The 15,821-nt window shown below is 47.9% G+C and overlaps 1 protein-coding gene across 2 annotated transcripts in view; it reads right to left on the reverse strand.

The window, feature by feature from the left end:
* Positions 1 to 5,211: 5,211 nt before the first annotated feature.
* The window catches only part of ANKLE2 (ankyrin repeat and LEM domain containing 2), a 63,108-nt gene continuing 52,498 nt past the window's right edge, over positions 5,212 to 15,821 (reverse strand). For both annotated transcript variants that reach the window (XM_088476688.1, XM_088476687.1), the window contains exons 12-13: positions 7,775 to 7,906; positions 5,212 to 7,631 (exon numbers count right to left, since the gene is read on the reverse strand). In XM_088476688.1, the coding sequence (XP_088332814.1) occupies positions 7,400 to 7,631; positions 7,775 to 7,906 (364 nt within the window). In that variant the 3' untranslated portion in view covers positions 5,212 to 7,399. The remainder of the gene's footprint in view (positions 7,632 to 7,774; positions 7,907 to 15,821) is intronic.

Below are 15,821 nucleotides of genomic sequence, written 5' to 3' on the forward strand. Positions count from 1 at the left end.
GTTCCAGCGCCAGAATGATGGACCGTAGGGTCTCCATCCGAAACTTCGGGACCCGCAAAGACTTGTTGAGTGCTTTGAGGTTGAGTATCGGACGATATGACCCATTGGGTTTCTGCACCAAAAATAGATTTGAATAGAAACCCTGGCCCCTCTGGGAGAATGGAACCGCCACTATAACTCCAGCCTGGAGCATAGTGTGCAATACCTTCCGCAGCTCCGTAGCCTTGTTCCGGTCTGATGAGAGACCCGTGGTGAAGAAGCGAGCCGGGGGTCTGTGCCGGAAGGAGAGGGCATATCCGTGGGAAACCACCTCCAGAACCCAAGTGTCTGTCGTAGTGGTCGACCAACACTGGGCGAACTGTAGCAGGCGGCCTCCCACCCTGGGATCCCCCAAAGGGAGGCCCGGACCGTCAGGCCGCAGGCTTGTCATCTGGCTTGGGGGCCGGACGTCTGGTACTCCATGCCTGCTTCCGGGGCTTGACCGATTTCTTAGGGCCAGCCTGTCGAGGAAACGACTGTGGTTTGGGCCTGCCCTGGGCCCTAGATGACCGAAAGGACGATGGTCCCGAACCAGAAGGAGCAGCGGCCGACGGGAGACAGGCAGATTTGGCTGCCGCCAGCGTGGCCACAATCTTATCCAGATCCGGACCGAAGAGAACTTCTCCGGTAAACGGCAACGCTTCCAGACCTTTCTTGGAATCTGCGTCCGCCTTCCAGGATCGCAGCCACAAGGTGCGACGAGCAGCTACCGCTGCTGAAGAAATTCTAGACACCAGAGTACTAATGTCTAGAGCCGCCTCGTTGCTGTAGGTGGCCGAATCACGGAGATTGCCAATCAACTCCGCCTGATCGGCCGGACAGTCGGATTCAAAAGAAGCCTCTAATGAATCCGCCCAGCGCTCCATCGCTCTGGCAACCCAGCAAATGGCCATAGCCGGCCGTGCTGCCCCCCCTGCAAGGGAATAAGCGGACTTCAGGCAGATTTCTACCTTGCGGTCCGTAGCATCCTTAAGGGAGGACATGGATGGCATCGGCAATGTGGCACTACGGACAAGACGGGTCACGTGAGAATCCACCTGTGGAGGGGATTCCCACTTAGCAAAATAATTATCCGCGAACGGATAAGCCACCGCCAGGCGTCTCTGCGGCTGGTATCTTTTGCCAGGTTGTTTCCACGCCTCCTCTAAATGGTCCACCAACTGACCCGAAAGAGGAAAGACTGTGGCATCGCCCTTCACATCTTTGAAAAAGGCATACTTAGATTTAGCCGCTGGGGGAACTTCGTCCTCAATCACCAAGGCTGTGCGGACCGCCCGAATAAGTCCAGGAATATATACTTTGGACTTAGCATCAGCGTCCTTAGTATGGAGAGGTTCCTGATCGTAAGGATCTAGAATCTCCCCATCATCAGACGTCCCTTCGTCATCCTCATAAGGAGCGGACAGAGACGCCACCGGCCTTTTATGAGACCGCATCACAGACTCCCCTTGCAACACATCTGACAAGTGCTGTACAGAACTTGTCAGGGAGTTAACCCACGCTGGCTCCTGAGAACCCGGGAGCGGGGAAATAGGGAGACTGTGGGGTACCACCAATTGTCGTGGGAACCCCTGCATGGGTGACGACACCACAGACTGCTGGGACAAACCCATCGGAGTAAACGCGGGCTGCGGAGCTAACTGGCCCACTAAAGCTGTTAACGCCTGAGCGAAACAAGCCCAGGGCGGCTCCTGTACCGGTGCTGTAACCGTAATAGGCCGCGCCATGGACAAACACTGCCGGCAAAGGCCCTCCGCGCTACCCTCCCCCTCCGCTAACGGTACTTTGCACGTGGTACACTGTAGCCGGAGGGGAAAATCACTTTCAGACATGATGGCACCACGTATGTGACCTCTCTCACCAATTAAGTATTAAATAGGCGAGAGACCACCCTGCAGCACCGCACCGCAAGGGCTTTAGCAGAAAGAACAGGGACAGTAATAAAGCTGACAGTTTAGAGAAGAAAAGATTACAGGCAGCAGCGCTAGCACAGTCACATACAATGCAGAAAAATAACAATTCCTGCACTAACAGCGCTGATCACTCAACTACACAGACACAGGGCCTGGTAGGACACAGCGCTGCATACACAGACCTGACCACAGCGGAGGAGAGGTATGCGGGGGGACCCAGACCACGATGCTTCCGTCCAGCGCTTCCAGCAGCGTTCACCATGCGTTCTGGAGAAGATGGCCGCCGAGGAGCAGAGAGGAGGCTGGCCTGGGGGAGGAGCGCTGCCACAGGACCAGTCGGCAGCATGCAGAGAGGGCTGTGTGCAGCGGGGGAGGCGCCGGCTGTGAGACAGGGAAGGCGCGCTCCCCTGGCATGCATTTAACCCCTGGGACGCCGCAGCGCTACCGCTCTGCTGCGGTCCGCTGTCCCAGGGGGTAGTGGAAGCGCAGGTTGGTCGCCTGGCTCCACGCTGCAGCCAGTCCCCAGGGAGCCCCCTGCCTGGGGACTTAGGACCATGTGATCAGCGGGGACCCACCGCGGAACCCCGCTGCTTACCTCTGTCCCCCTTGAATCCGGCCATGGTCCGGAGCATCTGGGGTCACCGCTAGCTGTGACCCCAGATGCCCACCAGCATCCCCGGATCAGTACCGGCGTTCTGGTACCGGCGGGGTGTAGGGAAGACAGCATGGACGTCAGGACTGACTGTCCATGCTGTTCATCCAGATGTGCAGCCACAGCTGCATGAAGAATAAGCTTCAGGGGCTCTTCTAGCCCCCACTCCAACAGGTGCACCCGACTCCGGCCGGGCACCAAACTAAACTGAGGTGCCTTGGCCCGGGGGCGGGGTATAGGAGGGGGACCTAGTGCATCCTGGGAGGCTGAAAGCTTAACTCTTTGGTGCCCTGCGACTGACGTCACACCTATACCCCCCCAAGGTATCCTGTGGATACCCTATGGACCCTGAAGTAGAAACATGCACTGTTTGGGTTCCTGAGGACAGAGTTTGAGAACCTGTGATCTACTCCATACAGCAGCACCTAACCCTTGCTTTCTGCCACCTTGTTGCGTTTTGATTGTTATGACCACTGATGGAGCAAGGTTTATAAACCATGCACTTGTCTTGTAATTCACGGTTTTCTTGTTCTACTCATTTGTTTACATACTTTGTTAGGTGCTGTGGAACCCTTGTAGGGTCTCCACTGCAGCTTCCGACAACGCAAAACGAATCCCACATCTTGTGCTCGATTTGTTTGGAACACGAAGTCGCAGGGGGCCAGGTGTGGATTGTACGGCAGATGACCAAGCTCATGGATGCAATCATGGTCCAGAAAATCCACCACTGTCATGACCTTATGGGCAGATGCATTGTCATGATGGAGAAGGGCACCACGAGCGAGTTTTCTTGGATGGCACTTGGAAATGGGCTTCCAGCACTTGCGGCAGGCATTGGTTGGTGCACCAGTCCCCAGTGATGATGCAATAACTACATGACCAGTCTTGGGCACAAAAACAGCCACCATCTGCTTGGCCACATTGCTCTCACACTGGGCCGACTGTTGTTTGGTCTCAGGGTCGAAACTGTAAATTGGGAGATCATTGGTGATGAATCCTCAGAGTTTGAGCGACCACCATCAATCCTGGCCAGTATGTTGCAGTACCACGTCACCCGATGGGTCATGCAGTGTGCAGAAACCTTGCTCAGGCCAAGCTTTTCATGGAATATTGAGGATAGATCCTAATGAGATCCCTCCTTCTCTAACTGGGCTACAGTCAGCCTGGCATCCACCTCAACTATGGCCCACACAGCAACGTTATCCTCGGTGATGGCGGACACAGGTCGACTGCAGCGCTCCTGGTATTCTAGGGCCAATCTCCCGCTTGGAAATTCTGCAAACTCAAACAGCAATTCGGGAAGTTGTTTCCTCCCAAATATCAGCTTGCAGCTGGTCAAAACTCTCCTGCGGTCGCAAACCACTCTTTCAGTCGTAGAATATCATGGCTCTCCAGTAGCCTCTCAAGCTCCATAAAACGTTTGTGAAGGACATGAGCAAGCTGACTTCTTTGATGTGCAGTGCTGCTTATATAGGGTTCTGTGTCCTGAACTTTAGTCAGAGTTTACAGTTCACAACCAGTCAGATTGTGTCTACTTTATCTATGCACTGCACGGAATACATACAAATGACCAGCAGACAGACAGTGCCATCCCGCTGTTCAGGATGCCAACAAGGGCCGGTTAGTAACTCTCTACCCTGGTGGTGCCTAACCCTAACCCACCCCGGGAGGTCCCTAAACCCCCTTACCATCGGGATGTTGAAATCAGTATCTTGATCTCTTCGGGGTGGCGGCATCGGCATTCTGAAGGACGTCGGGATTCCGGCATCAGTATATTGACGTCCAGCATCCCATCAACCGGCATCCTGACTGCCTCCCCACTGCACATCCAGAAACGTATTGCACACCCCTTGTATATTGACAGTCTACAAATAGTTTGTACTTTCTCAAGTACAGTATGGTGAGCCATGTTCAGAAATAATTGCTGTAAGGCTATATAGCTCAGTCTCGCAAGGGTGTTGGGCTCCTGACTGGAGAGAAGGTAAAAGTGTTCCAGTTATTGAGACAAATCCACATTAATCATTAGGCTGCATACACACAACGATTTTTTGAACAATTATCGTTAAACAATATTGTTTAACGATAATCGTTTGTAAAAATCGTTCACTGTGACTCAAACGAACGATTATGGTTCATTCCCGTTTGTAGTTCAGTCAGACTTGTCAAATGAATGATTTTCATTAAGGGAATATGCAAAAAATCATTTGTAGTTCAAAAAATCGTTCATTACACTTTAAAATATCTGACAGAAAATAGTTCATAAAATCGTTGGTGACAAAATCGTGTGTGTATGCAGCTTTATATTTAAGAAAATTGCTGGTCAGCAAGTCCATGTTTTTTTCATCATGTCAAAAGGTGCATGTTTAGCATGGAAACTTTGATTTTTCGACATTATATTTGTTGTGACTGATGCTATTAATTGGACTAGACTGGTCATTATTATAAGTATAGTTACAGCTGGTTAGTCATAACCTCTATTTGTTGCATGCAAGTTTCCTTTGTTACAGAAAAGCACTCTTTCATCAGATAAAAAGTAACATTTCTGACACATATGCAGTACTGAGAAGGTCTGAACATATCTATATTAAGTGCACATACTACACATCGGTGTGTACAACGTGTGTACATTTGCTTTATTTATCAGCACAACGCTTCCTTTATAAAAGCCATGAATATCTGACAATTTAGGCAAACAAAACAGCTTAAAATACAAATGGTGCTAAATGAATTTTCTTGATTCTAAGCATTTAATGTAAAACACAAATAAAAGTCTAGGTGCACAAAATATTCCTTATGCGGACAGAAACTGAAAGCATTAGATGAGAACATGTTTGTTTTCCAGCAGAAAAGAACTACATAAAAAAAAGATCAATAATTCCAAATAACCATTTACAAAAAATACAGCAGACAGGATTAACATGTTTTAAATGTTTTGTCCCAGTTTAGCACCTGGAAGACTCTGGAAAATTAAAGCTTTGTCCCCAACTGCAATCCATCACTGGCAGATACAATGAGTTACTGTAATTAAAATAAAAGTTTTGTTCAAAAATTAAAACATTATCACTTTCATTAATGTTTGGGGACCCCAATGCAGGAGAATATGATGTGCGGTCATTGCTGTGTGCTTATGCAATTGATTGTGCAAGATTTTAAAGACAAATACTTTCATTTTGAGTTCTGTATGCTGTGGTAATCACTGAGATCAATGCAAAAAACAAAAGGGAAAAGGTTAATGAAAAATGTAATTCTGTTTTTGACATGTGCAGAATCAGTCTATGACCAACAAAGATCTAAGTAGGTCATATCATGGGGTTTGTAACAAGGTCAAACTGCTTAAATAAAGCCACTGATGGAACATCTTGCAGCACAAACCTCCGTACATGCTTATATGACCACTAAAAGAAAAATATAAAAGTTATCCTATAAAAAGTGAACATACGCAGATGTGTTCCAGGAGCTTACCAGAACTGAAGAGAGAAGTTTTAAGACATGAGGAATAGTATCATACACACAAGTCTTTAAGTCTACAGCGTGTTTCTTTCTGAAATGGTTTCCAACAGAATAATACACAACACCCTTACACACATATTTGAGAATGCAACAATAAAGATTTGTCCACATTAGCAGAATACGTGTGTTGCATTCCAAGTGGAGCATTGTGTGAACATACTTGCAGCAAGGTTTTATTAAAGGCTACATAATTTTCTCAGATACTTATGTGCTGCCTTTTTCATTCCAGACATCTTTCCGATGTACTTTTTCAATGGAACACTGGCATTACATTCTGGAAGGCAAACCGAGCATTGAGCTTTTGTGGACGAGATTCAAGACTTGATTAGCAGCACTTTAATTGCTACAAAAGCCTCAACCAGAGATTTTACGTAATTCAGAAAATACTTTAAGTACTATAAACAAGTAACAAAAGGCTTATACACAGTCTGCAAAACAACTGTTCTTTGTGCAAGTTTACAGGGAAATTCAGTCACTTTCAGAGGGATAATATACATAATTTAAAGTGTGGTACTTTCAAGATCTAGACAATTAAAAGACAATATTAAAAGACTAAAACATAACTGCACCACAAACCCTGGAATTAAAGGTTATTATGTGTCCAACATTTAAACCAGTTCTTTACATGAATTTTTAACATTAAACATTTAATCTGAAAAAGCAGTCCCCCCACCCTTCCCCCAGGAAATTGGCATTAATATTCAAATATTTAAAACACAATAATTCAAAAACATAGAAAGGCCACTAAAAGTTTTTTTTTTATGTCTGTACAAGACAGTAAATATATGCATATACATAGGGCTGAAAACATTGCATTAGTGCAATAATTTAAGTATTGATGGCTCAAGTAGGGGAACCTGGACCTACACACACACGACAGACTAAGTTATTGCTGAGTGCTAGTGATTCACTAACTAGGCATATATAACTATATCTTAGGCTAACAAACATGTGCCAAAAGTCATTACTCTGCAAATTTCCTGACTGTGACTACTAAAAAAAAAAACAACAACAACCACCCTTCCCCCCCTTATAAACAGATGCACAAACGTGACATTTCTACTTTAATGTGAAGATCTTGATCATGAAACAATCTTCACATGGGACCTTAAACCAGATCCTCCACACACCAGATTTCATAATTTACAATGACTGATGTGAATGGTCAATAGTTCCTTTATGATTTGCAGTGACAATCAGGTTGTTGGCTCTTTCTTCAGATATCTGTTCATGGGAGAATTGAAGAATTCTTAAGCGGGCTCCGCACACATAATAAACACAAACTCTAAAGGCCGGAGTGGTCTGAGAAATGACGTAATCGCAGAAGCTGAATGTGGCTGGCATATGCTGGGCTGTACCTCCCTGGACTGCTGTAATCAGAGGTGTTCATATATCTCCCTGGGCTCCCCAAAATGGGACTGCTCCTACCAGGAGTGGTAAAGCCAAGGCCGCCAGGTGAACTACAGCCAAAAATTTGAGATCTGTTTCTTCCTGATAAAACTGCTGGGCTCGGCCAACTAGAATGATTTATAAAGAAAAAATAAAGGTAAAAAAAAAAGGTAAGGGGGTAAAGCTCAGCAGGAAAACATAGGAACAACAGGAATAGCTTGTAGGTTATATTGCTTCAAAGAGGATAGTATTATGCTCCCCACATCAGTACCTTTGTCGTTCTGTACTGGAGTAAGACAATACTGTTTTGATCCATTTGGAAATACTGGGGTATTTCTGTGCGTCAAATTCCACATTTTCTAAAGCCAATAGCACATCTCTGTCTAGTTTGGAAGGGTCATCCCTGAAATAGAGAAAACTGTTAAGCTATAATATTTACTACATTCCTTAACAAGACAATTATTGCTTGCAATAAATCTAGAAATAATGTAGTTTGTAATCATGAGCGAAAAAAAAAAATAAAAAAAAAATAAAAAAAAAATGATATGGAGTCTAGGGCACTATGCTCTGTTCTGAAAACAAAGCTTTGTTCAAAACAGGAAAAAAACAAACCTGGAAACTAGCCGCATAGTGAGGTTAGTGTCCCTTGTATAGACTGACCTTTGAGTGTGACTCTGCATACATACCTATAGATATATCTGTCCGGTGGGAAGGAAAATCTGGTCCGTTTTTCAGTGTTTGGGAGCAAATTTATATTATTTGCTCCCATACAGTACCAGATTTTCCTTCCAACCATACAGGTTGGACAGATATATCCATAGGTATGTACGCAGCCTAAGTAACACAATGATACCAATAATGTTGGTAAAGGTACAGTCCAGGGATAGATGAGTAGTACTAATGTTGGTACACTAACAGTGAGGATTAGCAGCATTAGTTATGGGAGAATACATGACAATAAAATTACTGTCATATACAGTATTCTACAGTAACGATTAAGTAACCAATTACTTGTTGGCAGAAGTGGTCACTTTACATTTTTTTGGAGGAATGAAATTATTCCTCTGAACATTTTAAGGGCCATTTCTGTCCAGACAAGTATGGCTATATAATATATTATGCCAATATAATAAGCCCATGTTCCCGATGTTACCCATAAATAGGCTGCCGGTTTCATCAGAGGTGTGAGCATTACAGTTAGGAAAGCTAGAGAAGCGCGTTAGTAAGTCTTCCTGAGACCCTTCATATTCTCCTCTAAAAGGTGTGTGGTCAACCCAGGAGCACCACATTAGAATAATAGACGCATGAGTAGATTCCGGTCAGTAAAGTTACATACCATGACCTGGCTGACATCAAAATTTTTGCCTCAATGGAGTTGGCCCATTCAGAGACAACTGTATCACCAGTTCCCAGATCCTTATGCTGGGAACACACTAGCAGATATATTGGCCGATCAATTTATCTATATGTCAGATAAACAATGTGGGCAGCTGCTGGTCTCAGCCTGCACCCTCCCCCAGAGTCTGCCGTTTTGCCGATCGCTGCTGATCGGTCTGCACAGCAGACACCCCGCCCAGTGGCTGCAGAGATTAGCAACCACTGGGAAAATGTAAATTAACCACCCCCCCTCACATGTATCCGGTGCCTAAAGCCGCTGTGAAAAGGAAAGTCTCAATGTTTCCGATGTTCTAAAAATTTTTTTTTTTTTAAATTAAATAATTTTTGGATAAGTTGATATACATGTTCTTCACCTTATTCACTCAAAAAAAAAAATTCTAAAAACCGCTCAGAAATTGTTGGTTTTTTTTATGTCAGTTAAGTGGTTAAAGGAATTCAACATCAGATTAAAAACCCTTGGCGCTATAGGCGGCACAAAGGAAGTCTATACACTTAGAACAAGAGATGAGTGGTTCGGTTCTGAACAATAATATCTTATCGAGTATCTGGTTCTCATGTGTTTTGGATAGCCAATAAGATATATCCGAACTTGCGATAATTTGGCAAAAAAAATGAGAGATATGGTAAGAACTTACCTTTGTTATCTCTCTTTCTACGAAGTCCATAGGGTCCACAAGGTTACCTATGGTTATAGGTGATGCAGAGTCATCCAGACACCTTACGCAGTAAATTTTTCTTCCCAGGATGCACTTGGATCTCCCTCTATACCCCGCCCCCGGGCCAGAGGCACCTCAGTTTTGTAGTAAGCCAAAGGCCGGAGGAGGATAAAAGAGAGAAGAAAGTCTGGAACACACTAGAATCACATTCTCACACAGAAGGAGACGGAAAACCGGTGACCAGAGTGAAGCCCATCTGAAGCACAGGTGTGTCAGGGCGGGCGCCCTGTGGACCTTATGGACCTCGTAGAAAAAAAGTGATAAAAGGTAAGTTGTTTCCATATCTCTACTTTTCTACTTCAGGGTCCATAGAAGGTCCACAGGGTGACCTTGGGGATGTCCCAAAGCAGTACCCTCAAGCGTGGGGACGCTCCTGTGCAGAGAGCGGAATCCGCCGCTCGAAGGATGCATCCTGAGAGGCAAAGGTATCAAATGCATAATACCGTAAAAAGGTCTGGACAGAGGACCACATTGCCGCCTTACAAAGCTGAACAGCCAAGGCGCCACAGCGAGCTGCCCACGAATGACCCACAGACCGAGTAGAATGAGTGTAAGCCTCAGAGATTGCCATGCGAAGCCACCTAGCCAAAGTTTGTTTATTGGCTGGCCATCCCTTCTTGTGGAATCCATAGAGGACAAACAACTTCCGAAGGGAACTAGTACGGTCCACATAAATCCTGAGGGCACGTACCACATCCAATGAGGCCTCACCTGCCGAGAAGTCTAGGGAATTAAAGGCCGGCACAATCATTTCCTCATTAAATATGGAAACTAGAGACCACTTTAGGAATGAAACCAGGGCGAATCCGAAACACAGCCCTGTCCTGGTGAAAAACCAGAAATGGGAAATGACGAGAGCCCCCAAATCAGACAATCTTCTGGCAGAAGCAATAGCCAAAAGAAAAACGGTCTTAGCAGTAAGCTACTTGTGTTCCACTGAGTCCAGGGGTTCAAATGGAGGGCCCTAAGCGGCAACTCGCTCTTATGCGGCCGATGTTATGCATTTGCGATCGGGAAGCGCTCACTTGCCCAGCAAAGACAGCCCACTGGAATGAGTGACAGGAGAGGCCGTTTGTGGGTGGTAACAGGGACAGGGCAGTAGTAATGGGGAAGTGGAGCGGCGAAGCAGGCGTGCCTGAGTGTTTCAACGCCATTTCAGAGGCATGCATAATTATCTGGCAGCATCAGAGTACACGTCACCTGGCTGGTTTTTACACTGAAATGCTCACAGTGCTTGCGGTGGGGTAAAGGCAACCACAAGCGCTGCGGTCAGATCCGATGGAATCCGATGTACCGATAATTGTACATACTTCCTGGAGATGACGTGCGCTAGTGGGTGGCTAAAGACAGGCTGGAGGGAGTCTATAAACACAAAGTGATCGCTCGCCAAGACACAGTGGGCGTGCTTATGCCCTGCGATCGCCTGCCTTGACGTCACTTAGCTGAATTTGCATACGCTGGGAGCGAGCGGCCGCATCTAGCAAACGGGTCTGAATCAGGCCCTGAATGCGAAGGACCCTTTGAAAGAAAGTGTGGATATCAGAAAGAGGAGCAATCCTTCGCTGGAACCACACTGAAAGGGCAGAGACATGCACCTTCAGGGAAGCAAGGCGGAGACAAAAGGTCCAAACCCGCTTGAAGGAAAGCCAAAACTCTGGATATCCTAAATACTTGGGGGTCGTAACCTCTGGGACGACACCATTCAAAGTAGGTATGCCACACCCTGTGGTAAGTCCTAGCAGAGGCAGGTTTCCGCGCCTCGAGCATGTTGTTAACCACAAAGCCGGAAAACCCCTTGGACCTTAGGAGGTATGTCTCAAGAGCCAAGCCGTCAAACACAGATGACCCAGGTCCGGGTAAAGGCAAGGACAACAGGTTCGGATGTTGAGGAAACAGCAACGGAGTGTTGATGGAGAGACTCTGAAGATCTGAGTACCAGTGACGTCTGGGCCACACTGGAGCCATCAGCAGGGCAGTGCCTCCTTGTTTGAACTTCCCTCCTTCGAGTAATTCAGAAATGGGAGGAAACAGGTTCACAAAGACCGACAGAGCGTCTACCAAGAGAGCCTTGGCGTCTCTTGTCCTGGACTCATACAGAGGCAGTTTGTGATTTTGTCGAGGGGGAATTAGGTCCACGTCCGGAAAGCACCACTTGTCCACTAGGAGCTGAAACACCTCTTGGTGAAGAGACCATTCCCCGGGATGCACGTTGTGACGGCTGAGGAAATCCGCTTAACAATTGAGAACTCCTAGAAAGAACACTGCCGATATGGCTGGTAGATGGCCTTCCTCCCATGTCAGGATGTGTGATACCTCTGACATAGCCGCCGGACTTAGAGTTCCTCCCTGATGGTTTATGTAAGCCACTGTCGTGGCGTTGTCCAACTGAACTTCCACGGGGCTATCCGTGAAGTATGAGTCTTGCTAGTTGTAGGGCCCTGAAGACTGCCCGAAGTTCCAATATGTCTATCGGTAGAGCAGACTCTTCTGGTGTCCACCTCCCCTGAAAGGAAAGTGGACCTGTCACTCCACCCAAACACCGAAGACTGGCGTCCGTTGTCAGAAGGACCCAGTCCGGAATCTAGAAGAGGTGCCCCTTGGCGAGGTGGACAGACTGCAGCCACCAAGTCAGAGCTAGACGCACCTCCGAAGAGAACACCATCATTTGTGTTCTTATCCGATGTGGTAATCCGTCCCACCGGGAGAGGATCAATTTCTGCAGAGGCCGGGAATGAAACTGAGCATATTCTACCATGTTTAATGTCAACACCATGGATCCCAGTAACTGCATGGCTGAGTGTATGGACACTCGGCGACTGTGGAGGCATCTGCGCACTCATGTCTGCAAAGTAGAGAATTTGTCTGCTGTCAGAAAAATTCTCTGCTGTTGGGAATCCAACAGAACACCCAGATGGAGCATCCTTTGAGATGGGATCAGGGAGGCCTTCTTCCAATTGATCAACCATCCGTGCATCTGTAGGACAGGTATTGTCAGCTGTAGGTGGTGGTGAAGTACTTCTGGAGACCCTGCCAACAGCAAGAGGTCATGCAGGTACAGTAAAAGGCAGACCCCCTGGAGCCGCAGATGGGCTGCTATTGCCGCCACAACTTTTGTAAACACCCAAGGTGCAGTAGAAAGGCCAAACGGTAGGGCCTGAAGCTGAAAATGCTGTTGAGACACAGCAAACCTGAGAAAACGTTGGTGAGCCGAAGCAATCGGAATATGCAGGTATGCATCCTGAATATCCAGAGACACCATAAAGTCCCCAAGTTCCATAGCTAGTATAATGGAACGTAGAGTTTCCATCCTGAACCGAGGTACCCTGAGGAACTTGTTCAGGGACTTGAGATTGAGGATAGGTCGGTGGGATCCGTTCGGTTTTTGAACCAGAAAAAGGCTGGAATAAACCCTTCCCCTCTGGGATAACGGGACCGGTACAATAACCCCAGCCTGGAGCATGGATTGTACTGCCTTTTGAATGGCCAAAGCTTTGTCCTTGTTGGACAGGAGGCCTGTGCAGAAGAACTGATGGGGAGACCGTCTGCGAAAGGAGAGGGCGTAGCCCCGAGAGACCACTTCTCTCACCCAGGTGTCTGTGGTAGTCTGACACCAGCACTGGGCAAATTGAATTAGTCGGCCTCCTACTCTGGGATCTCCCAGGGGGAGGGTTTGTTGTCAGACTTGGCTGATGTACGTCTGGCATTCCAGGCTTGCTTCTTAGGCTTGGTAGATTTCTTGGTGGAGGGCCTAGGAAAGGACTGGCTTCTGGCCTTACCTGGGGCCCGATAGGACTAAGTCTGCGACCCCGAGGGAGCAGATGGCAGACAAGCTGACTTAGCTGTTGCCAGTGTATCCACAATTTTGTCCAAATCCGGGCCGAACAGGACCTTACCATTATAAGGTAAACACTTCAAGCCCTTCTTGGAGTCCGCATCTGCCCTACAAAAAAGAAGCCACAGGGAGCGGCGAGCCGCAATAGCCGTGGAGATCATGGCATTCAATAAGCTGACATCCAAGGCCGCTTCATTTATATAAGTAGCCGAATCTCGCAGGATGCCCGCAAGATTCAACTGATCCCTCGTCGCATTTGAAGACAAGGACCCCTCCTGGATGTTTGCCCAACATTCCATAACCCGAGCCACCCTGCAGATAGCCATAGCTGGTCTGCACATGGCACTTGAATGGGAATAAATGGACCAGGCAAACCTCCGCCTTCCTATCAGAAGTATCCTTCAGGTACGATGTGGAAGGCATAGGAAGAGTCATGCTTTTAACCAAGCACGTAACGTGGGAATCCACCGCTGGTGAAGATTCCCATTTAGAGAAATAGTCCTCAACAAATGGATAAGCATGGGCCAGTTGCTTCTGCGGCTGGTAACGCTTCCCAGGATTTTTCCATGTCACCTCCAGATGGTCCATCAGCTGGTCGGACAAAGGAAAGTAACTGCGGCCTCCTTTACAGGCTCAAAAAGAGCATGTCTGGACTTAGGTGCTGGGGATCGTCCTCCTCTATGACAAAGGCCGCACAGACAGCTTGTATCAGACCTGGGATACATACTTGACTTGACCTCCCTCTCACGTATGTAAGAGTCGGAGTCAGCCATCTGGGGTCGCCCAATCCTCAGATGACACCTCGTCATCATCATACAGAGTAGATTGGGATGACGGCAAAAATCTTGTAGTCGGTCTGCCCTGAGGGGCCTCCTCCTGTCGCACTTCTGCGACATTTTGCAATGCAGTGGGAACTGTATTAACCCACTGGGGAGATAGCACCTGTAAGAGTGCAGCCGCCTGAAGCAGGCTCCGAGAGGGCATAAGCTGCTGCTGTGTGAACCCGAGAGGGGAAAACACAGGAGGGGCAGCTAAACGTCCCTTAATGGCCGCAAGTACTTGTGCAAAGCACGCCCACGGAGGCTCCTGCGGAGTGACCGGGACCGTAGAGGGACCTGGGGGAGCATAGCACCTCAAACATAATCCCTCTAGTACCATGTCTTCCACCCCTAAAGTCACTGTACATTTTTTTTACAGGACAGCTGGGCGAGAGTCAAATTAGGCATATCACTCTCACTGCCAGACAGTGAAGAGGATAGCAGTATAATGTATGTGACCCCTTCCACAGAATTAACAGACTGTGAGGGTGTACCCCGACAACACCTGTTAGGGCTCAGAGAGAGAGAACAGGTACAGAGAAAGTAAAATGGCGGACAGTAAGAAACTCAGACAGTGCTAGCATACAGTCTCACACAATGCAGAATAAAAATACCTGCACTAAGTCGCACTTTACTGGTCAACTACGCAGACTAGCGTCTGGTAGGACAAAAGTGCTATATACACTGACCACCGTCAAGAAGGAGAGGTATGGAGGGGGACCCGGAATCCGCAACGCATGCCTGCTTTCTGCCACACTCAGCCTGGAAGTTGGCCGCTGGAGATCTCTGAGGGGGCGAAGCCGGAGGAGGGAAGCTGCCACAGCCAAGCCAGACCGCGGTGGAAAGGCGCACTGTGCAGCGGGGAGCAGCCGGCTGTTAGACATGGAAGGCTGCCTCCCCTGGCCAGCGTTTAACCCCAGGGATGCTGGAGCGTTCCGAAGAACTCCAGCCCAAAGTCCCAGGTGGCTTAGTGGGGACGCAGGACTCAGTGCCTGGCCCCACTTGCTGTCATTCCCAGGGAGTCCCCCGCCCTGGGGGGAAAAAAAGAGTGCGACTTGGTGCGAACCACCGCTGTGATACGCCGCATACCTGTGTCCCCGTAGCATCCGGCAGTCTCCTCCGGGGTGCCTGCTAGCTAAGACCCCAGAAGGCCGCCGAGATCCCCGGATCAGTCTCGGCGCCGGCGGGGTGGCAGTGTGACATCGCGGACGTCCCCTGGACTGTCCTTACTGTCGCTATGTAGAAGCAAACTTCTTTTCAAATAAAGAATCTTCGGGGGCTGCGTCAATAGCTCCCCCTGCGCATCAGTGACCCAACCCCGGCCAGGCACCCAACTAAACTGAGGTGCCTCTGGCCCAGGGTATAGAGGGAGACCCAAGTGCATCCTGGGAAGAAATTCTTTTTGCGTAAGGTGCCCAGATGACTCGGCATCACCTATGGACCCTGAAGTAGAAAACTGAGTAAAACTGAAGAGCCTATCACTACTTAGAACACCATTTAAAACATCTGGACTTCCCGGAACACGTCCAGCTTTGAAAGAAAACTATAGGAGCC

This window comes from Taudactylus pleione, unplaced genomic scaffold (genome assembly GCF_031769625.1).
Source record: "Taudactylus pleione unplaced genomic scaffold, aTauple2 ptg000191l, whole genome shotgun sequence".
NCBI classification, from domain to species: domain Eukaryota; kingdom Metazoa; phylum Chordata; class Amphibia; order Anura; family Myobatrachidae; genus Taudactylus; species Taudactylus pleione.